This window comes from Neodiprion lecontei, chromosome 7, assembly GCF_021901455.1.
Source record: "Neodiprion lecontei isolate iyNeoLeco1 chromosome 7, iyNeoLeco1.1, whole genome shotgun sequence".
In the NCBI taxonomy this organism is placed as follows: domain Eukaryota; kingdom Metazoa; phylum Arthropoda; class Insecta; order Hymenoptera; family Diprionidae; genus Neodiprion; species Neodiprion lecontei.
In genome coordinates, this window is record NC_060266.1 from 19,159,778 (window position 1) to 19,187,223 (window position 27,446).

The window sequence follows — 27,446 nt, forward strand, 5'->3', positions numbered from 1 at the left end:
TGGCCCGGCATTATCCTTTGTCCTCGGCCAGCCGTGCACAGCTTCTATCGGTGTCCAGTGCTCGGTGTCCGATGTTCGTTTTCCATTCCACTCCAGCGGACCGTGGTAAAGGGTAGGAAAGGCAGAAGCCGAAATGGCAATTGAATTGAGTAAACACAGATCGCGGTTCTGCGAAGGGCTTGGCAAAGTTCTCCCGAACCTCCCAATCAGCGAGCGGTGCCCGCCTCTCCGTAATTTCCTGCTCTTGGGCTAGATATGCAGAGTAAAAATTTTTCAAAACACAGAATCGTGCAAAACCCCCACCCTTTTTGGCTCGCCGCACGACACATACCAGAACGGGAAGTTAGGCAGCAGGAATTTAGCCAAAATGCTATACGTATAGTACCCTTACGGATGAATTTTTTACGAGGCTATAAATGGTGACAAAATTTTGAAAAAAATACCCAAGTGTGAAAGAAATTCTGATCTTTCCGATGAAAAATTTATATCTTCGTTTTCGCCAAGCGGAGATATTTGAGAATCGATGTAAAAATAAGAGTGTTATTTTTCGATCTTGCGCAAAACTTACTTTGAGGTGAATATTCTCATCGTCCTCGTGATCGGTATGTGTGTTCTTTTAAAACTCCCCTCTTTTATAAAATTGTAATCATTCTTTAATGAAAATTTAATTACTCTAATTGATCCTGCTAAACCTGCACCAGTATAATTGAAATCTCGAAATATTTTCGTAATCAATTGAAACGCATCAAAAAATTGAACGCGCAACGAAGAGTTTCTGTATACTTATTAATGAAAGAAAAAAAAAAATTGGCTAAAACTTTCCAATGAGATTATTCAATTTATATTGAACGTGATTTAATGAATTTTAAACACAAATACGAATACCACTGAACATCGGAAAAAAGTTTAAAAAAAAAAAAAACAATCACCGATACTGATAACTCAACAAATTTAGAGTACAATCTTGAAACATTTCGCAATAAATTAAAAAAATAATTAGTTGCCAAATGAAATTAAACTGCTTAAGAACGTCTCAATTTGACAGTCTAAATGTCAAAGTTCACACGTATTCCCGCGGCCGGTATATTTGCGTTGAAAAACCCCGATGGCCGGCGGGATGTTAATTTGGCCGTTTAAAATGTCCTCCTTTTATTTCCCACGCGGATTTCGTATAAGTAGGTACAATGCAAATTTACACGTATACGTTCCTACACCGTAAATAGGTCGCGTGTATGCTCACGTTATTAATTGACGTTGGACGACTGGAGGGACGGTATTAGAACGACAGCAATTAAAATTGATGGGCGGGTGTGTGCGTTCCAATAATATAAATGTCACGTACCCGAGATACATACAAAGTATCACGTATAAAGCATTCTCTGCCAAATTTTCCAGTCTCTACTGGTTTTCTTTTTTACGCGGTAGCTCTCAACTCGAGAAATACAACAAAAAAAAAGTTATCGTCGCCACTCATTCTTATAAACTATTTAAACTTTCTCAGAGACAATTTAACAATTTAATTTTGACATACCTAAGATGATAATTTCAACACCAAAACGGAAGTGAGGCTACGATTTTTTTTTTTTTTTTTTTTAATCAGAGATCTCAATCTTTTGTTAGAATAAATTGATTCAATTTCGTTTTTGAGTCCTACTATATGTTATCATCTAACTTTCCAGAGATCCTTCGGAAAATGGCCGCAATCAAAGTTATTGAAATGTAAAATTTGAATTCTTCCCGGAAAAAATAGAAAAAATCGGAGACCCACTCCAGTTTTGGTCCTAACATAATAATGGTGTTACATAATAGAATTCTTGTAAATTTTCTCGAATATTTAATGCTCATTGTATTATAATATATAGTAATGCGTAAAAACAATTGTTATGAATATCGTTTGAATTTTTTAACAGTTTCTTTTTTGGTGAGAACTATCATACTGAAAAAGAAAAATAATCAAAAATAATTGGACCGGTCAGAGTCATTATGAGTCAGAGTCAGCTCTGAAATACTGAAATATCAGTTGGTAGACTGAAATTCAGTGAAAGTCACGTAATAAGATAGAAATTGATATAAATCACTTGAAATAAGTGTTGCTGAATCGGAATCATTCATTTTATTTTCAAATGAACGAACCCTCGATTATTTGACACGGAATGCCCCATATGTAGGTATTTAATAAGATCGGAATTCATTCAAAACACTTGTAATAAATGTTACTGAATCGGAATCGTTCATTTTATTTCCGAATGAGTGAACCCTCGGTGATTTGGCACGGAATGCCCCATATGTAAGTATGTAACAAGATCGGAATTGATATAAATCGCTTGAAATAAATTTTGCTGAATCGGAATCATTCATTTTGTTTCCAAATGAATGAACACTCGGTGATTTGGCACGGAATGCCCCATATGTAAGTATGTAACAAGATCGGAATTGATTTAAATCGCTTGAAATAAATGTTGCTAAATCGGAATCATTCATTTTGTTTCCAAATGGATGAACACTCGGTGATTTGGCATGGAATGCCCCATATGTAAGTAAGTAACAAGATCGGAATTGATATAAATCGCTTGAAATAAATGTTGCTAAATCGGAATCATTCATTTTGTTTCCAAATGGATGAACACTCGGTGATTTGGCATGGAATGCCCCATATGTAAGTATGTAACAAGATCGGAATTGATATAAATCGCTTGAAATAAATGTTGCTAAATCGGAATCATTCATTTTGTTTCCAAATGGATGAACACTCGGTGATTTGGCATGGAATGCCCCATATGTAAGTAAGTAACAAGATCGGAATTGATATAAATCGCTTGAAATAAATGTTGCTAAATCGGAATCATTCATTTTGTTTCCAAATGGACGAACACTCGGTGATTTGGCATAGAATGCCCCATATGTAGGTATTAACGCGTGGCGCAAGGGTGGGTCGTGGTTTCGGTTCGGAATTACTCCCACACCGGCGACAATGTCGCCTGCAGCACAATGTCCGTCACCCCAACCTTTCGTCCTCGCCGCGAGGAGAATCCCAGATTTTCTTCCAACCCTTGTTGCCCAATTTTTTTTAGAAACTTTTTCTTCTTTCTTATTGTGGCAAAAAGTGAAAATCCCTAACGTTTTCTTAAGAAACCGTTTTGCTAATCACGCGCGGATCACGCAATCGGATAAAGTTTCTTCGTAAAGTCAAGAAGCGTTAATCAATGTCAGGAAATAAAAATGAAGGTATCAATTTTTCCTATCAAAGTTTGGAGCGTTTTATTTATTCAGCATGTTGTATGAAATTCATATTAAATCTAAACGTGCATAACTTGAATTTTTAATAATATACAATTGAGTGTTATTTTCAAAAAAAGTTTCTCAGGCCTGCGAAATATTAATTTTAATTTTTTTTATTTCTTAATTAAATGAAATTCCTGTTCAATGAGATGAACCGAATTGTTACCACAAGAGAAAAAGATTGAACAATTTTGAAGAAAGTATAAAAATATATCACAACTCTGTTTGATTTATCTAGTCTCTTAAGTCCCGAATTTCTTACCTAAACATTCAATCTTTTAATTTTTAATTTTTTTTTTTTTTTTTCACCATGACAATTGTTCAAAAATGCATAAAAATTAATGTCAACTAAAATCTTACAATAACCAAACTTTTTTTTTTTGTCATATCCAAATATACGTTTGTTGACATTGAATCAATTCTTTTCCCACAGTCAGTGCATGATCAGAAATAAAACTGATTCTCAGATGCTAAAAGAGCCGAAAATATCATACGATTGTTTTCTTTCCTACTGTTTGAGGCTACTCTGAATTTAGCGGTTGAAATTATAACCTTATGCGTAACTTATGTTAGACAAGTTAAATGTAAATGATATTCGATTGTCATCCAAAGAAAAATCAAATAATGTCAATAAATAACCTGAAAATAATCTGAACGAAGACTGCAGAAACTCCAAACACTAAAATCAGATATCAATGACACTTTTTTTTAAAGTATATAAATATTCTTGATGAATCATTACATGTATATAATTATGCTTTATCCGATGAGATTTCTTCATATCCTCTCTTCAACTCAAACAGTCGCATATATAATATTACAATTTCGTGGTGATTTTCAACCAGTATGATATTATTCAAGTATTTGAATGAATTTCAAATTTTTAATATTTTTCCTCGTAACTAGATATTTACAAATAAATTTAAACATTCGGTACCAGTTAAACCAACCAATTGCATTGATTAATTATTTACCAGTATGATGTGAAAAGTGAATATATTGATAGACAAATATTGAATAAATCGCGTGATTTCGACATTAAATATAATATACGGTTAAGAAAATTGATTAATTACGATGAGATATATTTTTTTCTCAATCCAGGACTTCGTTACCCATGAAATACATTTACTGTTATTATTCATTCGGTTTGAAAGAACACATTAAATCTGAGTGCGTTAGACGATGTCTTCGATCAAGAAGGCAACGTTTGAGTATGAAAAATCAATTCGATCAATGAACCAATGACAAAAGCAAAAATTAATTACTAAAAAATGTCGATAAGATCCGTGAAAAAATGACAACACGTAAAACGAGTATCGTAAATGAGAAAAAAAAAATTCCAAAAAAAAAAAAAAAAAACGTAGGAAACTCATCTCAATCTTATGAAAGCCTTCAAAATTCTACGTGCAGATCCAGGAGCTTCTTCGACTGCGGCAAAATGAGTCCTGAATTGGATTAATTCGCAAAAAAAAGTTCTTAAAATTAATTAAACTTTCTAAATTCTAAAACACTCATTTAAGTGTAATTCTTTTTCTTATAAAAATTGAAGAGTTAAAACGAATCCATGAAACTTGGTACATGCAAATAATATTCTGGAAGAATTCCTGAAGTTTTCGAAGCATAAGCAGTTTCTGGGATTTTTAAATCCTTTTAGGCCTTCGCTTATACGCTGAAACGCTACACCGCTGTTTTTTTCAATCCCATCGGCTGCTTTCGACTTCTCAATTTAATTTCACACTTCAACAAATTCATGTCGATATGAAACCAATGTTTGTATAACATTTCCATATTGGTTGACTTTCAGGAAATAGTTGCACAAAATCATCAGACATATCGTATACCTTTTCAAATGTGTCGTAACATGTCGATATCTTTGATGAAAATTTAAAATTCGTAAGCTTAGATACAACGATATCCATTTTCTGAGACAGTTCGTTACCGGCTAGAATCACGATGAAAAATCAGTGACCGAAAATTAATCAGGTCAGGTTTCGATGAACGCGTTATTAATTACAGCATCTAATCGAATCGACTTTTCCGCGCCAAAAAAACATTTTTTTTTTTATACGCTCACTGTTTTCCATGCGAGATTTATGGCAAAGCGCAATGTGTTTGCTAAATTATTCTCGCGGTGATATTTGAATTCCGTTTTTGATCACGAGATCGCGAAATCATGACATTTGAATCTGATACATTCAAATTTGAAAATCCAGAACGAAAGCTGCAAGAAGGTGTATAAGTCAAATGATAAATTTCGTGTAAAAACGATTAAAAACAAGTCAAGATTTTTATTTTTTTGAGCTTATATTTAAATAATCAAATTTTGATTCTGTACATCGAATAATAACCAAAATCTCAATTTAGAATCAAAATTTATTTATTTAAATATAAGCTCAAAAAAAGAAAGGAAAAAAAAAACAACCGTTTACCTCTGATCAATTACTATTTAAAAAAAAAAAGAAAAAGGAAAGTGATTTAAATGCGAAACTCAAGTTTATTTAATTCTTATTTACAATAGATGTTTGAGAAAGCAGACAATTTTTCTTAAAATTCATAAGCAAAGTTTATCTAATAAAACCATTTTTTCTTTGATCAGTTACATGGAAAAAATAAAATTTTAACATCTAGAACTCAGACTCAAAATTCATGTTTTATCCTCAGGTTTCTTTTAACAACTTTTCTTTCACAACTCAACTCGAGTTACAAATATTTTTACAATATCGAAGATCAGCGGTGAAAATTTTCTGATAAGAAATACGATCCTGGGCAAATTATGCGAAATGTAACAACGCGTGTAACGTTTGCAACGGAATTTGCGACCCGGTTACGCCGAATTTTCGCATCGCGGTATAATTGAAGACTCGGACCCTGTCGAAGGGCTTAACCTCGGATGATAATTTATCGGAGGGTTGAACTCAGGTCGGACGAGATAGGCGAATAGGAAGTTGGAGGGAGCCGAGATCGGAGATGGTAAGAATTCTGCAGGCATTAAAGCTCGCATGGAAATTCGCGATTTACAGTTTACGCCGAATCTCTTCGCCTCTGACAATTCGCCGCTGCATCCCCAAATGCTGAATTAAGATCGAAGTTGAAGCCTTATCTGCGGGGCTCCCGTCTATTTTCCAAGTCTAATCTTCACCCTCCCTAATTCATTCCGAGCTTTAACAGCTTTAAGGAAGCGGCGGCTCCTTTTGCGATGCCGATAAGCTGCGGAAACTGACCGATATTTGGAGAAAAAATTTTCCCGTCATCGATCATATAACCGTCCGTGGGTGGCGAAATTTTCATCACAATTCTGTTACGAAGTTTCAAAATAGAAGTTTACGCCTTTTGAGGGTATAAAAAGATACCCTTGAGATACCCGGTCTTCTCAATTTTCTTTGTTATTATATCATCTGGTAAGTTTCTCACATTTTTGGTATCTAATTATTCTAACCGAGGAGGGATTGACCAACCTTGAAATGTCTGGTCTACACCACTCATGAATTATTCTGAAATCACGTTATATGTATCGCAAGACCGCCTGAAAGTTCGTCAAATCCGTCGAAATCATGCGAAATCTTTTGGAATACCTGAATTTTGAGAAAGTATCGTTTGAATCTCGTGAAATCTGCAGAAATCCCTGAACCTGAGTTTGAGGTTTAAGAGAATCCTGTGAAATCCAATGAAATTCTGTGAACTTTGATTTCTCAATTCGATTTGTGATCATACGTACAACCATATTTATGATGATAACATATCAAAGAAATCAGCCTATAATTTTCTACACGATTCACAATTTTTGCATATTTACTTAAATACAGAAGCATTTCAACAAAATGAGAATAAACGCTTTCGTATTAACCGTGTGTAAAATTGAACGACGCGCTATGAACGGTATTGATCTCTGTTGTGTGCAAGTATACATAAAGAGCAATTTCGTGCGCGTTCATGAAGCAATTAACACTTCGACCAGCTGTTGCAAGATTGAATCCTTCGTTTCGGTAAATGACAGACGGTGAAAATTGCATCCGTCGAGAATAATTTAACTCCCGTCAAAAACAAGCCAACGTCTGTATTTATACTGCTACGCAGTATACGGAGGGATTGAATGGTGAATTTAATCTCCTAATCCGCCAATTCTAAGCTAAGCTGCGCTTGTAGTCTGTAGTCTATATTTTATAACTCCATTCATGCTGCTTTCAGAGTGGATGGAATAAAATGAGACCGAATAATAGTAAGAAGTTGAAGAGAAAGTCCGGATGAGAGCTTTTGAGACAGGGTGCAAGTGTTCTTCTCTTTTGACAGATGGTTTTGAAAAAGATGTATTGCTTTTGTAATCCGTTGCGTACACCCCGCATTGTGTGTAACAAGAAAACTTCATTTTCAAACGCTGTCTTCTCTGTAATGAAAAATATGTCAGTATGTACCATATTTCCTTCGCCCCGCTTCTGTCCTCTGTTTGCTATCGGTTTTATCTTCTCAATCGGGCTTTTTACGCTACTTTATTTCCAATAAGTGCAAAGCAAATATGCTAGATATTGTGATTAAGATGTAGCTTGAATGAATATGAAACACACTAAAAAAAAGAATCGGGAGCAAGATAATCACTCTGTATTTAGAATCTCAACTTTCTTTGTCCTGAATTCAAAACAGTCATACCCTGGTCGAATGGACTGATAAGTTATTGACGATGACCCTGAATCTTTGATTATACGCTTAATTTTTCACATCTTGTACATACAGAATTTAAAAATTGACGAAATTGGTTCTTGTATGTTTTGATTCGTTCGTCATAAATATTTTCGTCGCTGGTTCTGATTTCTGAATTTACGATTGAGCGTGAATTTAATCTTCACAACTGATTTTGGGAAACGAAAATACTTTAATGCAATACATTCAGTGACTTTAGGTTGCCATAATTTAGATGTTTTCGTGTAAATTCGGTCATATGAATATAAATAAATTTACAAACAGCTTTACATGACTTCAAGTAGATGCAAGTTGCTCCAAGTAACCTAAAACGCTTTCCAGCGGAATCAAAAGACATTATACCACGTGTGAACCTGAATTCAAGCACAAAACCATTTCTCTCGAACGATTTTAAACCTCCCAGCAATTGCAGTATTCGCAAAACTTTTCTATTTGTTACATTCATATAATTTAGCATACATTGTTTTGAAATCCACCGACATTCATGCATTCAAGGGAAATTTTATTGAAATCCGCCTGCATTTATGCAATTCAGGTACATTTCATTGGTATCCGCCTGCATTTATGCAATTCAGGTACATTTCATTGGTATCCGCCTGCATTTATGCAATTCAGATACATTTCATTGAAATTCGCCTGCATTTATGCAATTCAGGTACATTTCATTGAAATCCGCCTAGACTTATGCAATTCAGGATACATTTTATTGACGTCAGCCTACGTTTATGTAACTCAGGGTAGATTCTAAGTGCTTGTCATTTTTCTTGTCGTTGACGATTGATTGGGCAGTGAAGAGTCGGCCAATCACGAACAAAGAGTAAAATTACTCCAAATTGCATAAATGCAGGCTAACTTGTCCAACGCTAAATTGCCGATAAAATATTTCGACGAAATAACTTCTGTCATAGAACATACCTATGCATATAGTAGATTTTTATGGTACGCGGTGAATGGATTTGATTTATTTTCCGTAGTACAGTTTCTCAAGCTCCCGAGGAAGGTGAAGCTTTCCTTTCAACCCTGTTACAATCGTATTCATCGTTTTGCGTTACGTATTCGTTCGTTCATTCTGACCTCGGTGCAACGCAGCAGCCAGCGGGTTTTGTCAGGTGCGCGTTTACGTATCGAAATATGTAAAGTATAAGTATATGTATGTATATTATGTACACATACACGCATTGTATTCTTTATACGAAGGGTATGAAATAAATTATTAAATCACCGCCGCGAGCCTCGTCTCGACACCTCCGCCGCTTTTCAACCAACGCCTCAGACCAAAGAACCCCCAACAGAAATGTGTGCCTGTGTGTGTGTGCGTTACACCTCGCAAGATTTTATTTGACGCGTTTCAAACCACCCTTCCTTCAATCCTCACGAATCGCACCGGAGCGGGGAAGGAAAAGAAATTCAAATGAAATTTTTTCCCGGTGGTGACAAGTGTCGTGCAATTTGGTAAGTGAAAAATATTCTGATGCGTTGTAAAATGCAGTGGCAATCAATCTTTAATCTTTAATAGTAATGTCCGTGACAATATTGAACAACTTGGAAATATCAGTCTGACACAAGTTTAACAAATATGAAAAAAAAAATGTAAAACAAAAAAAGGCTAGTATGAGGAATCTAAGAATACTACCCCAAATCAAAAACATCAAACACAATCGAATAACCTCAAAATAATCCAAACAATCCAAACCCACAGGATCCATAAAAGGAGATACACAAAAACAAATCACACAAACGCAGTTATAGAAATAAAATCACATAACTCTCACGGAGAGGAAAGCATGGTAAAAGTATAAAAACGTAGGTCAGGTCACATAAATCAGTAAAAAGTAAAAGTAAATAAATATAAAGATAAAATGAATTAAAAATAAAAAATAGATCAAATTAAGATAAAATAAAAATAAAAAAAATTAATCAAATTAAAATGAAATCAATGAACATAAATAAAATTTCACAACTAAAAATTCAAATTCTTGTCACAAATCACTATAAACTAGGAAGCACATTGACAGAAAAAAGGAAGATTAAGAATCAAGAAGAATCGGAATTATGACTGCAGCAATTCAACTTGACTTTTAAATATAAAATTAATTTTATTATTATGACTCTACGCCTGTTGTGAGTCTTGTACTGCAAATAATGTGTAATTCTTACATGCTCGGATATTTTTTCTGTGAAATTGAGGGAATATAAAAAAATGTAGAATTCTTACCTATATCAGTTTTCAAAGTTCCCTTTATTCGCATGTACAAACATTTCTTACGGTTACAGGGAATAATTTAATCAACTTTTCGGGGAAGAAATTGTCCGAAAGAAATATCATATATTTTCTGTTTTTATTCCATTATGCGCATATTTTCTTTACAAGTTGAAAAAATTTGGAAAAATAAAGAGAGCCGTACACCTTATCCATCTCGGAGATTGAAAATCGAAAACGTTTTCCGATGCCTGCATCTCGAGTGAAATCTGTTCGAAAAAGAGTCGAGATTGAACGAAGAATTACCTTTCGTTCAATCTTTTTACCTCTGTTTCTTCCCTAATATACGTACGCCTTGAGTAACCTAGAAATCTCTCATGAGGAATTTAAAATTAGGCAAAGCCAGTTTCGTTACAACTGAGACTATATTTTACTGCTTCAAGTTTATCTCATGGTCCGCAATTGATTACAGAGCTTGAGGAGTTAGCCAATCGATTGTACGAAACAAATGTTGGTTAATCGGTGAAATATCTCTCGATTGCCTAAATGCAGGCGGATTTCGATATGAATGTACTTCGAATTGCCGTAATGCAGGCGGATTTCGATATAAATGTACTGCATATTGCCTAAATGCAGGCGGATTTACTCGATGTTGAATTCTCCATGTAACATTTCTGCAAAATAACTTTTTCAAATCCCTTATAGAGTTTCCTCTCATAATCCAGTCGATCACATCTTCAACTGACCGAATTTCTGCGGGAAGACGAGAAGTTTTAATGGTAACAGAAACGAGGCGGCGAGATTCGAGTGGGCAAAACGAGAGGGAAAAAAAGGAAAAGTATCTCTTAACCCAAAGCACTGGTTCTCCGATAAAGCCATTTCTATCCTCTTATAAAATATTTTAACCCACCACCCCGTTCCTGCCTCTTTCCACTTTTTGCCGGAAGCTGTGAGGGAGGCAGGATTCTCATCCTCCTCGCAGGATACTCCGGGCTATGATCAGGCTTCCCTCGGTTGGCTCCCTGCAACCTTTCCTGCGACATGCCCCGCGTGGGGGGCCGTCATATTGCCTTCGAAGATACATGCAACGTGTTCTTTTATACCCGCCGTTAGTCTGTCGTTCCTCTCTCTTTTTCGTCGAGTTGGTTCCTTTTATTTTTTTCATTTTTATTTACCATTTTCTTCTTCTTCTTCTTGTCCTTGTAACCTTTTTTCGACTCTCCACTCAGTCTTCCGAACTTTTTATTATACCCTCTGAAACACCGGAGGCTATTCGGTGATCCTGCTGAAGCTGAAGGTCGGTTTTCTATCTCACGTCCGCTAATTTTTATAGTACCTTTCATTATTTTTAATATTATTAGTTTTCAAGTAAACACTCCCGTATGTTGGGTTGCCTACCACAAGGGGAACAAATATCGGCACTATATTGAATCGAGAAAATTTTTTATTCTGTTGAAAAACAATGTTTCGACTGTTAATCACTTGTTTGTGTAAATTTAGATTCGCTCTTAACTACTCATTTTTTTTCGAGTTTCTTCTCACAATAATACCCAGAGAAATAATTTCGAGTTTCAAAGAGTCGGTGAAACAGTTCAGAGTTGACATCTAAATCTTGTACGTCCTAATGGGGAAAAGATGTTGATTTCTTTCGGACAGGAACGCAGCTATAACATAGGTATAAGCTGTGATCGGCAAAGCGACAGAGCCGATGGGATATTTCGAGGAAACCCAAGGACAGGAGGTAAAAGCGGAACAAGGAAAAGGTTCAGAGATGGGTTTCCCAGAACATGTCCCGACGAGAAAATCACTTCCCGAGGGCAAACGCTCCGCCAATATCCGTCAGTATATATCTTCCGCGAAAGAGACCTACCGCGAATGAAAAATTATACGCAAAACAATTCACCGAAAAAGGAGCGGGGTAAAAAACGATAAAAAAAAAATCGCTTCTGGGAAGGAGAGAAAGTAAAAATCAATTACGAATGAGAGACGTGAAATCGTACTGAACTGTGTTGAAAAATAACGGTATGTAATTAAGTGTGTGGTAAAATATTATTGAAAAAAGAAAATGAAAAATTATAACTGTGATAAATTTCCCTGTGATAAGATTCAACTAAAAATTTGACTCTCGATATAAAATATTGTCATTTTCTTGTATCTGGCAATATCTTTACAAATGTAGTAACTATTTGCATCTACGTTTCGTCGATGTTGAACGTGTGTGTCGAATAGTGCAAAATCGTAGGAATTTGTCGCCAAAGAATAATATGTTTCCACTGTAATAGAAATGACTCAAATTTATCGCTGTCGAATTCAGCGAATTTACGAGATTTTTTTCGAAGCAGAGAAAGGTGAAAATCGTTGTGAATTGTGAGGCTCGAGAAATATTAAACGACAAGACCTGCAGAGTGCGTTTTAGAGTTTGGTCGACGATGGGAAAAAGGGTGAAAATCCGACGAGGTTTGACTGTTGGATAATTTCGGTTCACTGAAAGAATGATTCGTATAGATCGCTGATTAAGGAAAATAAAAACAGTATCCAACCATATAAGTTGTGAAATAAATATTGGGCTAGGGAAAAAAGAAACTAAAGTTGAGTTGAATTAGGTCAAAACTACGTTCCCTCGATAGCAGTAACAAACTCATACTTTGTTTCGAAATATATTCATTTCATCAAAAACTGACGCGAAGCGATTTGTGCAGGGTTCATTTATGAAGGAAATCACATTTTTTCATGAAAATTCGACAAACCTGTGCAAATCGAAAAAACGATTAATCAAAATTCCTGATTAGTCGAATGATGATAAAAAGGACACATCGATTAATTGATTCATTGCAAAAGCGATAAATTTACACAGTTTTCTAATCAATGTCGACACCGTCAATATATGCGTATAGTTTTCGGATAAAACTCATCAAAACTCAGTCAAGTTATTAATTCCAAAGCCGAGTTTCTCAAAAGTTTTCACTTTAACGTTTTCTTCGACTCGAATACGCGGCGTATCGTACATCCTTAATGAAAAACATGTAACAGTCGATAAACCTGCTTTAGAAAACACAAAAACCTTCTTTTCATTCCGCTTCGTTGTCAATTATAATTTTTTCCACCCACCCCCTTCCATCGCCACGAACCTCTTAGCTGTTATACCGTCGGGATGAGATTTAATAATATTTGCATCGACGACGAGCCGTCAAAATAACCGGGGGTTGACTTGGGGGCGGATCGAGATGAAGCAACGGGACGTGAGGGGGTGAAAAAAACGGCATGGCTAACATCTCGGTAATATCGGATCAATAAGGTGGAGCACCTGGCCCAACGTGCAGGTAAAATTGTAGGGGTGGCCGGGTTTCCCGCAGGATACCAGGATACACGGGACGTATCGGTGCCCCGTCAAAGTTTACGGATATATCGGGGACTCTGGTATCGTAAGGAAAGCTCGTTTAAATTTTTATCCCATCGAAATAGGTTCGCAGCGGCGGGTTTTTATTACTACCGCACGGTTTATCGCGAACTACGTTTTAATATGAAAAACAAAAGAAGTTAAAAAAAAAAAAAAAACACAACGACAACGACAACTTTTACTGCTCCGCAGTCGTTTTAGCTCCCGCGGGAAAATCGCAACACGCAGCTATTTTTTCCCTGATCCGCACATCCGACTGTTTATTAACTTCGTTGAAATTTGATAATCTTCGCGCTGTTCGAATCATTGTTACGCTTTCGTCTTACGGTAACGTTGCATTGTAAAAAAAAAAAAGAGGTCACTGATTTTACAGACTGTGAAATTCATCGCGGAAAAAAATGTTATGAGAATTTTACATACTTTGTGGTTAATGTATGGACAGAATTTTCTTCGAATCGAATCTATATCAATTGTGGTAAATCTACTTGAGCACGTTGTAACTCTTGATTACTATTGGTTTAGTGACTCTTGCGGATTTGTTGTGAATTTAACTGAAAAAAAATGCTGTCCTTATATTCGCCACAGGAGATGTAAAATTTACAATATTTTTCATACCGTGCAAATATAATTTTTATAAAAATATACGATTCAAGTCTGGAAAATTTTCGGACAGTTTTTTTTCCCCTTTAATTTTTGTATTTTATAAAAAATATTTACAACTATAATGATCAACTTAAAAAAAAAAAAACAAGAATAATCAGGCCATTAATGTTTCTCCTGTCTCGGTTAAACGAAAATTAAAGCAAACATAGTAGATTGAAAAGTTCAACAATATCATATATACACCCACGCTAAGGTATACCTACCATATCTGTACTAATATCACAAAATCAGTGAAACTCAATTTCCCGGAACATCCGCAATTATATCTTCCGACAAAGAAGAAAAAAAAAGAACAGATTATTTTCGGTTTGTCTTCTTGACGCACATGAAATAAATTGGATTTCATCTCTTCCTTCTCTCTGTTGTATTTTGGACTCTACAAACATTCTTCTGGAATTGTTTGGAACGAAAGGTATTTGACTTACTAATAAATATAAACCTATTGGATAATTTGGTACCTGCTTGGCTTGAGTGAGCAAACGTTCATGAATTTCGAATTCAAATTCAATCCAACCCCGTGAATTTTTGTTTCCAACAGATTTTTAAATATAGATTCGCGTTCGATGGATCTGTTTTTTTTTTTTCGAGCATTATGTGTAACAGATTCGGTTATACTCATAATCACTTGTTTCCTCCAAAGGACGCCACAGAATCCTCATGAAAATTGGCTGCGGGTCAAAATTGGCTGGGTTTTCAGTATATTATAGTAAATATTCTCCAGATAAAAAGTTCTTATAGACACAAGTCCCAAATATCAGTAGTTTCCGAGTCACAGGTTTCGGAAGAAAGGTGTCACGATTTTTTGATATCCATAAATTCCGTGATTTTCATGAATTACAAAGCTTCTCGGGGACTCTGAATCGAAAAAATCACTCAAAAAACTTCACGAACTATCTGGTTCACTCGAATGAGGTGCAACATCGGATTTCGCACGAAAAACGAGACCATCCGACTCTTGCAATAATCGACTTATTCTGTTTTCCACTCGGCTGTACAGTTTTTGAGTGATATATTTGACATCAAGTCCCCCCTGAAGCTTCGTAATTCTTCAAAATCACGAAATCCATGGATATGAAAAAATCTATCCACCCCACTTCCGAAGCTTTTATCTCGGAAATTACTGATTTTTGGGACTCGTGTTCATGAGAACTATTAGAAACCGGGAGGATACGTACTGTAACATACCGAAAATCCATCCAATTCGATCGGGAGCCAATTTCCATAAGGATATCTGCTCGTTTCGTTTTTAGTTCTCGGTCCGCCCGCCGCGCCGCGCTGTTTCGCTCACAGCCAGCGGCGGAATCGATCCTCGAAATGGAGGCACGTATGTAGCGTCTAACCGAAGAGGTTAGCCTGCATCCCGCTTACCACCGTCGACCACTGACCACTGACCGCTGTCCGGCACGTTACACTCCGCAGCCCATTGTCTCGAGTTGGCCGAACTTTTGATCTGTTATAGGGGTTCGAAGTTTTCATCCCCGTAATACGTTTCAGACGCAAAAGAAAGGGACATCCCTCTTCGCAGCTCTTCGGATTGATAAACAACTTTTTTCCAACTCTTAACTTTTTCATTTAGCTCTCGGCGGTTATGTCTCACCTATATCTATACATTGTATCACACGTTTGCCACAAAACACCGGCATATTAATGGATCCCGTGTATTCAATTAGGGCGTCGATAGCGCGTTTATTTTGTCTGATGTGGTAGATTATTTCCGGGCCATCGAACCGGGCTTTTTTTTTTTTATCTTTTTTCTTTTCTTTTTTCTCCGTTGCAAGAGAATTGTCTGAATTATTTTTTTCGATACTCTTGGAGTTTTTTTTTTTTTTTTCTTTTCTCTCTTCTTTTTTGTGAAAACTGTTGCATGCACGAACTTTTTTCACACCGGTTTTTGAACTCGTCGCACAGAATCATCATTATGTAAATATTCTATGATCTTTCGAATTTCTTGTATAAAACGCACAGTTTTCCTACATCTATACTCATACGTGTATGTATCTGATGGACGTTATATATAAAAGATTTTATGTGTGTATCTAAAACACCGTGAAAAAGACTCGCAAATGAAACCCGAAAATTCAATGTACAACGATTATTCCGTGTGTAAACACGCATTAAGGCTTGTTTGAACACCGACGATATGACAAATATGGAATTATTATGTCGTTGGTCAGATACGAAAAAATTCTCGCTTCAATGGGGTAAAGTATTTGCCACACAACGCCGCGTATTTACCCTTCTTTGAATTAATTATACGAACTAACAAATATATATACCGCGAGAGGTTGAAGTTTTTATTTACAAGTTACTTAAGCGTTGACGTTAAACTGCCAATTTGAACTACTTTTGGGGCTATAAAATGATCGGAAAATAGAAAATAGAAAGGCCATAATATCGAATTTTTAAGGATGCGAAAAATTATTTTATAGGATATTAAAAATGTAAAATGTCGAACTGTGAGAATTTGAAAATCTACGAAGGTTAAGGTATAGAAATGCAGTATGATAAAATATAGAATCGCATTATAATTCTATATTTTACCTGACTGCGTTCTCACTTCTCCATACCTCGACGTTCAACCTTCATAAAATTCAATAAAATAAGTTTTCGCGTGTACGAAAATTCAATTTTCTGATCTTACCAGTTCCCGATTTCTTCAAATTTTTACCCGCAACCGTCACTTTACTGTTTCTAACTATTATCATATTTTATTATTGCGGAGTTTATTAAATGGAGTCCAGGGTATAAAATGATGATGAATTTCCTAGCTGCGAGCAGAAAATCTAGTCTGAGTTACTACTCTTTTTGGCTATGGTCACTCTTACTACATTTTCTTATAAGTGTTGGGATAATTTGATGTTGGTATAAAAACAAACGGATGTTGAGGTCTAATCTATCTGAAAAAATGTAGTAAAATAAATAAGCAGATTGAATGTTTAAATAAGCAGGAAATACAGTCTTGGCACTACAATCAAAAATAATCGAGGCGGGATTTGTGTGAAATTGTCATCAAAACAATTTCATACATTTTCAGGGTTCAAACGCAAGAAATCTTTAACATAAGATTTTTCGTGCATCGCTGTCAAAGATCCCTTGGATCATCCAGTTTCATCGCAGAATATTAAAATTTGTTCTTTACAATACACATAATACCATACAACCTCAATCTTACGTAGAAATAAATGTTTAATGACATCTTTCTTAGTCGTATCAATAATGGAAAATTGTTTTCATAAAAATCTCAGCGAACTCCCCTTCAAGGAAAATATTTCGGTATTAACTCAACGTACCGAAATAGAAGTCAAATCACTCGCAAAAAGTTTTCCGTCCCTCTATGTTCGTATATAACGTTGTATGTATAACCTGAATGCAAAATAGTTAGGCCAAGGTCCGATGAACAAGTTAGACGAATACGTGTATAAGACGTCCTCTCTAAATAACCAATATTCTGTGACCGACGCGAACCGACGTCAGTTCGTAACGAGACACGTGATGTGAAGAAATATAAAAGCCTATTATTCATTAATAAATATTGTTCGTTGTGAGATTTTATTTGGGCCAGACGGGCGAGTAACCTCTTAAAGGATAGCACATATATTTCAGCTAAACCGATCAGCTGTTAACCCAGTAGGGACGTCATATTACTCTAGTCACGTCTTTACTTTTTATCCCGAGAAGACATGACGTGAAATTTTTCCCGACGTATATAACATGATACCGTATCTACATCGGGCTGTCGGCATTCTGTTACAGAGGCTCGGGCGAGGATCAGCGGCCCTGACGACGTCTACGTAAAGACCGGAAGTCTGCTGACACTGACGTGTCTGATGTCGCAAGGACCTCACGACCTCGGGACGGTTGCCTGGTACCACGGCAGCCATCCGGTACTCACGTCACCCCTGCAAGAAGGCAACGACGTCGCCTCGGTGCCGCGGGTAGCCGTTGACACGGAATGGAGCGACGCTCTGACGTCGAGGTCGGTATCCGGCGCCCCGACGCATATTATAGGATGGCCTAACCCCGCGAAGCCGAACAATAATATCGCTCCCCGGTTCCCCCTGTTTTCGTATAATATTACCGTTAACTAAAACCCCGGCACCGGCACCTCGTCTCATATCTTCCCTTTCATCTCTTCATTCCGACTCCATCATTCCCGTCGCTACACTTCTGCGGCGTATCTGTAGCTACTCTCCAAGCCTCACGATCCAACGCCTCTAACGAGCCATAACGTTGCCATTCATTTTTCGCTTTCCGAAATCGAGTTACTTACCGTTAGTCGGTAAAGGGACGCGGCGGGATAACCTGACGTCGGGAGGCTCGTTTTAGAACGCTTTAGGAATACAGACTGGTGAATTTCGGACGCCATTAAAGAGCCGATCGGGCCGGACACGTCTCAATCGAAAGTTTGGAAGAGATAAAGAAACGGTCGGTAAATCACCGGTAATCTTATACGAGTCGATCATCGTGAACTCGAATGGAACAGCATTTTTGCCATGTGATAAATTGAGTCTGGTTAAATTCTGTGAAAGAAATTTTTTCAAATTTATGACTATCTATTCCGTCTAAGTATTTTTTACGTTCATTTTTTTTTTTCTCTCGCCCAAGTCTTTGATGAATTTGAAAATTGTTGAAATTACTGACTAACCGTTGCGTCTAAGTATTTGGTACGTTCGTTCTTTTATCTCCAATCTAAGTATTTTACGAATGAGGTTGTTGTGACCCGCCTCGTTCAACAGATCATCGAAACGAAGATGTTACGCAGAAATTTGTATATCGAGTATATAATCCTTCAAATACATATAAATGAATCTGCTTGAAACAATAAATCCAAATGGCACATGCTAAGAATCAATAATTTGAAAAAAAGGTTTTGTAATTAGAACATTCAAAATTATTAAACTGGTGCTCTTAAGTGCGATTTTAATGCTTCTGGGCTTATCTTAGCTCAAGCTTTATAATCGTAAAGCTTATAACTTTTCGACATTTCAAGAGGTTTCATGTATAACTTCTTTACAGAAAAATGAAAAAGTATAAAATGTGATTTCCTAAAGTTGTCGGTGATACTTGAAAGACCAACTTCCTCTTAATCGGAAAAATACCCGGGGGTAGAGTAGCTTTAGTATTCTAGTCAGTGGAGCCAATTTTCTCACCCCTGATCCTGTCGAATTTTGGAATCCTGAAACGTTGTGACAAGTTGACGTGATGAAAAAATTTAAGAAGACATCTACGAATTTATTGTACGGGATTTTTCAACTTCGCAATTGATTATACGAACATTGCAAGAGATCATGCATTTTGGAAAAACAAATTTTTGTTTTGTGCTCGAATACAAATTACTTGAACTGATAATTTGACTAATATTTTCTTAGTCTGCGCTTCAGGTGCAGACGTAAAACTGAAATTCACATAAATTCAAGTAACTTCAAACACCTTCATCACAATTTTGACTCGGATATTGTTTCTTACAAATTCGCTGTAAGGTATTTTTATTTTCCTTGAACATTGAATTCGATATTGCTATTTATTGATCGAAATGAACATCATTACAATCTTTAAAAATTAATTATTTATCGTGTAAATTTCGTAATTGAATTAACGAAAGGGTATTGATTCTAAATTCGCCAACCTCTCGAAAAAAACAATTACACAGTTTTTTCGCTTTCCAGTAACTGAATCATGCTTGAGGGAATTACATCAAACACGCCAAATGAAATACACATCGTTGAAAATTGAAATCGTGCTGACTGGGATTGGTTCCCGGTTAAATACGGATCAAGCATTGACTCGAGCCGCCGATTGACGGTCACTAATTAAACCGTCGTCGTTTACCATCCTGTATATTTTTTTTTCGATTGTGCAGATTGAAAATCACCCATGCCAGACCAAGCGATTCGGGGAATTACAGCTGCGTACCGACTGTGGCGGAAAGCGCGAGCGTCAACGTTCACGTAATTAACGGTAAGATTTTCACATTCTTGTACAATATATGTTAATTATATGTAAATCTAGTATCATCGTGAATATTCGCACGTAATTTTAAATCTCCCTACAGCTATGAATATCGCTCTTCAAAATCGAAGCAGCTAACCGACTCAATTAAAAATGGGACACTGTAAAGCAAAACGGGGAACCCTCACGGTAAAAAAAAAACGTCAACTCGGGTGTCAATTCCTACCCTCAAATTTTTTCTCATGGGAATTTAGCATTATCTATGAGTTAGGGGTGCGGATTTACGTAAGAACAACTTTTTACAATTTTCCCAGGTTTCTCAATCAAAAGAAAGGGAAATTAAATTAGGGAAATTAAATGATGCCAAATTTTTCATTCGAAGATCGTATTCTTATAGAAAAAAGAAATTCGTACAAATTTCGTTTGTATGTTGCTCATATGTTCCGTGTTGTTTCGCTTTAAAAAACGTTGGAATACTGCTAAATGTAATTTCGTATTGGAAGAAAAATTATCTTCAATCTTACGTTGCCCGTGTTCCCATTTTTGCCGATTTCCTTTACAGAAAAGCTTGGAATCTCGCCAAGTCCACGAATCGAACTTTTCTAGTCCCGTAAAATCTTCCGACATTCTCCAAAATCATTCGCATTTTTAAAATCATGAATAACCTCCCTGAACAATTCTCTGAATTACGTTTGATGTCTCGTGTTATCCGTAAAAATTTCGAAATCTTTTCAAACTTCAAGTAAGAAATATTCAAAATCGTATATATCCATAAATAATCACCAAAGTCACGAAATCATGTATTGACCGAGACGAAAAAAAGTGCCAGAAATCTATTACCCAGGAAAAATTGAGTGGTTGGAAAAAAAAGTGGGAGAAAATCGTTTCGACTTGAAATTCGCGAAACTTTCGCTCTCGTTGATCCTTATCGGAATTTTCGTCCCTCTGGAAGTTGAAGGGTCTGCGGAATGAGATCGAACCTGCGGAATAACCGCGGCTTTTCCCTCTAATGACCGGAAGTAACCGGAGCCTCGGGGTTTCCTTTATTTCTGCATTCGGGTACGGTTTGGAGCGGGTTTTGCGGTATCCGCAATTTAGTTCCCGCGTGCCTGTCCTTTGACGCTCGCCAATTTACCATACACGGCTATCGATGTCGACACACAATTGGGCCGATGCATGCGCAAACTGTAAGCCCAGTTTCAACCACCGTATGCGCAACACGCGATTGGCAGTAAACAAACGGCCGAACTGCAAATTGGGCAACTTGCGAACCCTCGATTCGTCGCTTTGCTGTTTGTACATTGAATTATAATTATTTGGTTATTCCTTCCTTTTTCTACACAGTAATATGTAAGTACACTTGGGGACAATGAATCTGAGACGGGTAATTTTTTACACTGGACAGTTATGTTGGCAGCACAGAGAAACCTACAGCGCCATAGTCGGCCGAGCGCGAAACTAACTCAATCTCAATAAACGTAACATAACCCGTGACCGTCGATTCTAACCTTCAAATACGTGTCAATCTAACAAGTCATTATCCCCGCGGTATTCTAAGGTTAGATTCGACGGTCATGGGTTATGTTATGTTTATTAAGATTAGGTTTTTTTCGCGCTCGACCGACTGTGCCGCTGCAGATTTCTCTGTGTTGCCAACGTAACTGTCTAGTTTAAAAAATTGGCCGTCTCAGATTCATTGTCCCCAAGTGTACATACAACATAGGTGCATGTTGAAAATTCAAACAGAAAATCTGACAACCAGGTAAATAATACTCTGAGTACCTACATTTGTGTTTGAATTAATTAACGTGTACAGGATGAATTTCTAACTACTGGATGGTCCGTCATCTGCTAAAATTTAATGCGTATGCGTCACGATTCGAGAGCAGTTTCTTGCCAGGGTGACCAACCTCAAAATTGGTAGCGTTATTTAAGGTCAAAAGGTATTTAAGGATATTAAATAACTTTTGAAAGGGTAGATTTATCATAAAATGATAACAGGCCTGTTTTTTAGACCGTTCAATTCCCTATAAAAGTACGTTCTGGTCTTATCAGTAAACTAACGTGTTGACGAGTTATAAAATTCCACAGTTAAATGAAAAATTTTCCGTGTTAATTAAATGGGAAATAGAAAATCACGATCATACACCTCTGAATATTAATATTAAGTGCTGAAACTTGGATAGCTTCTTTTTTTCGTCATTTGGAACAATATTTTCGACTTGAATTTTGAAAAATAAAAAATAGTCGATTCTTTGGATACAGTCTAATGTTATACAGTAATAAAAACATCGTGAAATATTTATCGGGATTACATTTAATAAACACATAATTTATGGTTTATCACGTACTCAAAACTTGAGGGTGCTAATCATTCTCATTCTCATTTTTTTACCTTGTTTAAAATTTTTCAAGACTAAACAGATGGAAAGGAAGAGAAGGAAAAATATTTATCATCAATACGTATTTCAAAATTCTTCTTGAATCGCAGTTGAATAAAAAATTTCCGAACACAGAGAGGAGTTTGCAAGAAGTTTTTTTCGTTTTTTCTCTCTGCATTCTCATGCAATTAATTTCCATAGTTTAGTCTCCAGAGGGGTTTTTCAACGCATATGTGTATGAAACCCGATAATTCATCGGCCATTACGCGAGAATGCATATTGCGCATACTTCAGAGTTTGACGATTTTGAGTTCAGTAACTGTTACAGTCTCGTTGGAATTTCGAATTCACAACTGCAGCAGTGAACGACTGACGTCGTATACTCACGGCATTATATCTATAACCTCTGAGCTACTTCAGCCAAGAAACAAGCACGCCGTAATCCTCAAGTGAATTACTTGAGATCGGCTGTTGAACGTTGACCTTTTTACCGGGAGAAAAATTGTCACGTACAGTTTACTGGAAATTCATAAGTGAACGCTCTCTGGAACGTTTCTATACGCGTTAAACGACAAATGAAGAAAAATTTTTCATGTTTTATGGTTATTAGAAAATTTGAATAAAATTTTTGTTTCACTTTGAGTTTCACAATAAAGCCTTAACATCGGTTTAATTTTATACCAACGCCAAATTATCGCAATAATGACAGTAAAATACAGTAAGAGTGACTATTATCAAAAAGAATAATGCCGCATACTAGATTTTCTGATTATAGCTAAAAAAAAAAAAAAAAAACTTTTCATCTTGTACCCAGAACTATATTCGTTGTTTACTTATTTCACAGCAATTTCTCTCGGTGTAGTTACGACTAACTAGTCGTTTGGACAAAGCTTGGTGAGTTTAAGAACACTCAAGTCAGAGAGCATAAAACTTACGTGTAAGGCACACTTCGTTCCAAATCACATACTCCTTTCATTTTACATTTCTCTTATTTTTTTCACGTTACGATCCTCATCGCAAAAACCATAAAAAGATTGCGAAGAACTTTTTTTTTTTAGCAGCTTTTCAAACAAATTACTTAAGCTACCTCGAATACGCCGTTATTTTGACTTTGATTTAAAACAATGAACTGAGAACTAAAACGAAAACGGGTTTCGGAACGTTTTCATTTTTTTCAAATGGATTTGCATATTTCGTTCAAATAAATTCAGCAAATTTACGACATTTGGTTTTACCGGCCATTTTGCTCGGGATTTTTTGTGAGAAATACATGGTAATGGTATAGATTACAGAAAAGAGAAAAACAAAATTAGCACTCATAATAAAGTACGTTAAAATTATTGAAATTAGATACTGAAATCCAGTCGAAAAAATCAAGAAAACCATAATCCAACAACAAAAATGTATATCACTTACTTCCGAGTGAAAAAAAAAAAAAAAAATGGTGACTATGAGATTCAGAGTTTTTAAAAACTTATCTTCAGGTTTTGGGTTCTGATCCAATCCAAACGATTTCAATTTTGTCTCAACGCATTCGGAGTCAAAATCTTCAATTTATTCAAAATGGTACGAAATAAGGGGGTATTACTATTAGTTACATTAATCGGTTGAATTCCCCCGTCACGAAGTGGTTTTTTTTTTTTTTTTTCATCCTCATCAAAAATTATTTATTACGCGAGATCGCTTCGCAATTACGTATGCATCGAAAGAAAAAAAAAAAAAAAAAAAGAAAAAAAAAGCACAACGTTTTTACCAGATTTTCGGACTCGTCGATGATATAAATAAAAGGGAATAGTTTTTTTTTCTTGACGTTGCAGCAGAATCCGCGTCGCCCTTGCCACCTAGCCTCCGATCATAAATTGGTCGGGAATGTTTTCATTTCGTCGCGAGTCAATACATAAATCATTCGGACGTTGCGGGAAATAGATCTGCGCTTGTGTACACATATGTCATATGCGCGTGCCTGTGTGTGTGTGTGTGTGTGTGTGCGTACATATAAATATAGATACGTGGTAAATCAGCTCCACTACCCCGCCAGCTATGGGGTGTGTATACTTCATAGGCCGTACGTCATGCGTCATATACGTCATACATCAAACGTCGGCGTTTCTGTCAATATCGGCTGGATATTTATTTTCAGTATTTCTACCTCCGTCTCGCCTCACCTCGCCACGACTTACACATAATTCCCTCATATAAATATATTCTGCATGGATCACGTAACAAGAGGAAACGCGTTATGTATAATTTATATAAAAAGGCGAGCGAAGTATGGATTTCATTTTTTTTCCCCCTACTCTTGTTTTATATCGTGATCCAACCCGAAATATAAATTACACAAATTATACGGAATTTCATTTACCTCCTACTCTGTACCAAAGTCGTACGAAACAATTTTTTCTTCCGAAATTATGTAATTGACACGTGAGAAACTTCATGAATAAATAAATGGTAGAGTAATTCTAAAATCATACGATACTTCTAAATAAATTATTGACGGAATTACACGTGAATCACTGTAGGATTGTAAAGGTGGTCGGTTTTAACAAGAAAGAAAAAAAAAACGATAGAAGAAAAAGTTTCACACAATACTTGGAGGGTGTAGGTGAATGGGGTAAAGTTGATACTGATTTTTTTCATTTTTCGAGCTAGTATTTTGGATACGAGCAGTTATTAGCGAGATGACACACGAAATTTAAGGCGAAATGAAGAAATTATATTTTGAAGTTTTTTTAAAATTTAAACTCATTAATTTTATATCCGCAAGAACAGTTATACAGTTAGGTTGATGGTGTGGAGGCTGAGGTAAACGGAAAGAAATTGAGATTAAAAATTTTACATAAAAAATATTACGTTTCTCTATTTCTACGTCTCCAAGTCCATTTTTGATACCCGATATCAGCTACTGGCGTATCCGAAATGAATGTTCCCTATCTAAAATCAAACGTGACTTGCAAACTCTATTTTCTTGTATTTTTTTCTTTTCGTTTTTTTATTTAAAAATATTCGCCCACGGCGATTAAAACCGACTACCCAGTATAGCGCAGTATCCGACGAAATTGCGTGTCGAAAATTCAGCAGATGAAGAAAATTTCGGTTTTGTATCGTCGGCGTAATACGCTGCGTTTGTCGAGTAGAACGTTTAATTAAATTAAGTCGAAGGTTCATAGATCCGCTAACAGAAGGTTGTTTAGGTTCATTGTCAGTAGAGTATTCGCAGCCCTCGGACGATTGAAATTAAATGAATTGAATTCGGATCGAGTAAACAGCCGGATATCAATACCGTTGTAAATTGGAATCGAAATTGAATTTGAAAATTCCCGAGTGACCCAGATGTTTGCATTTCGCGCAAAGAGTTTGAAATTATCAATCGCGCTGCTGGTACTCTTCGATGCGTTTTTTTCTTTCACCGAATGCAAAATGGCCGAAAATCATGAATCTTTCGTAAAATTCCGATGACTCAGGCTGCATATCGTAAAAATTTTCCGCTCCTCTAAGAGACGAGGAGAGGATCGATCGACGATGTAAGGCTTAACGAATGATCACGACGTGTTGTCCTGCGGGCCGAGAAAATATCTCTGACCACTTCCGACTCCCATAGGCTCAGGGTACCCGTATATAAACGGCGTCCGATTTCAATCTGGAGGTAACAGTGATACAGACAAATGTTTGCCAGGGTGCAAAATATATCCAAGTATCTGGATGCGTTCCAAAGATTTCGTAGAAGTGTTTTTTTGTCTTTCGTTTTTTTTTTTTTTTTTGCTCGTCTTTTACGGTACCCTGTACTTTTCACGTCCATCTTGTAGCTGAGGTAATTGTAGGGATGTATAAAATGTGGGTCACATTCAAATTTTATTAATGCTAAAGAATACCATACAAATTGAATTAGATTTTGTATTTCAAGAACAAGCGATAAAATACTCACGTTTGTCAAGGGGTTAATGACTACGTAAAAGTGGTGTACACCGACAACGATTAAATGAGTTGCACGTGATTGGAAATATTACAAGGAATTCTCAAATACTGCAGAAATTACAGGGATTGAAGATAGATTACAAGAATTAGAAAGATTTCAGGATAGCAAGAATTGCAAAGATTACAAAAAGTTTCGCAAAGATTACACGTACTACAAAGAGATTACAGAGATTGAAAAGATTACAAAGATTACAAAGAAAAAATAATTACAAAAATTTCAGAGACACTAAGATTGGGAAAATTACCAAACGGCTGCAAAGATTACACGCAGATTACAAGGATTACAAAGATTCCAGACGCAAGATTGAAGATTATTAATTCAAAATCAAGATTACTAGGGGTACCAAAAGACTGCAAAGATTACACAAAGATTACACGGATTACAAAGAGATTACAAAAGTCACAAAGATTCCAGAAATATGGTTAAAGATTATCAATCCCGAGTTAAGCCTACCAGGATTACCAAAAGACTGCAAAGATTACACGAAGATTACACGGATTACAAAAAGATTACAAGAATTACAAATATTCCAGAAATGTTATCAAACCAGAATCAACGTTACCAAGATTACCAAAAAACTGAAAAGATTACACGATGATTATATGGATTACAAAGAGATTACAAGAATTACAAGGATTTCAGGGATATGATTAAAGATTATTAATCCAGAGTTAAGATTACCAAAAAACTGCAATGGTTACGTGAAGATTACGCGGATTACAAAGATTAGAGATGACAAAGATTACAAGAGATTACAGAGACTACATGAGATTACATGACGTATGTACGCCAGATTACAACAGTGATTAACCCATTGACGTTGGTTATTAGTAATTAACATCAGTTTATTTACAATTTATGCTAGTGATTGATATCTATAATCAGATAAATTGCAACAAAAAAAAC

At 36.1% G+C, this 27,446-nt stretch overlaps 1 protein-coding gene across 2 annotated transcripts in view; it reads left to right on the top strand.

Moving 5' to 3' along the window:
- LOC107222368 (zwei Ig domain protein zig-8) overlaps positions 1 to 27,446 on the top strand; it is a 379,382-nt gene that overhangs the window by 326,955 nt on the left and 24,981 nt on the right. For both annotated transcript variants that reach the window (XM_046745262.1, XM_046745263.1), the window contains 2 exons: positions 17,988 to 18,210; positions 20,095 to 20,192. In XM_046745262.1, the coding sequence (XP_046601218.1) occupies positions 17,988 to 18,210; positions 20,095 to 20,192 (321 nt within the window). The remainder of the gene's footprint in view (positions 1 to 17,987; positions 18,211 to 20,094; positions 20,193 to 27,446) is intronic.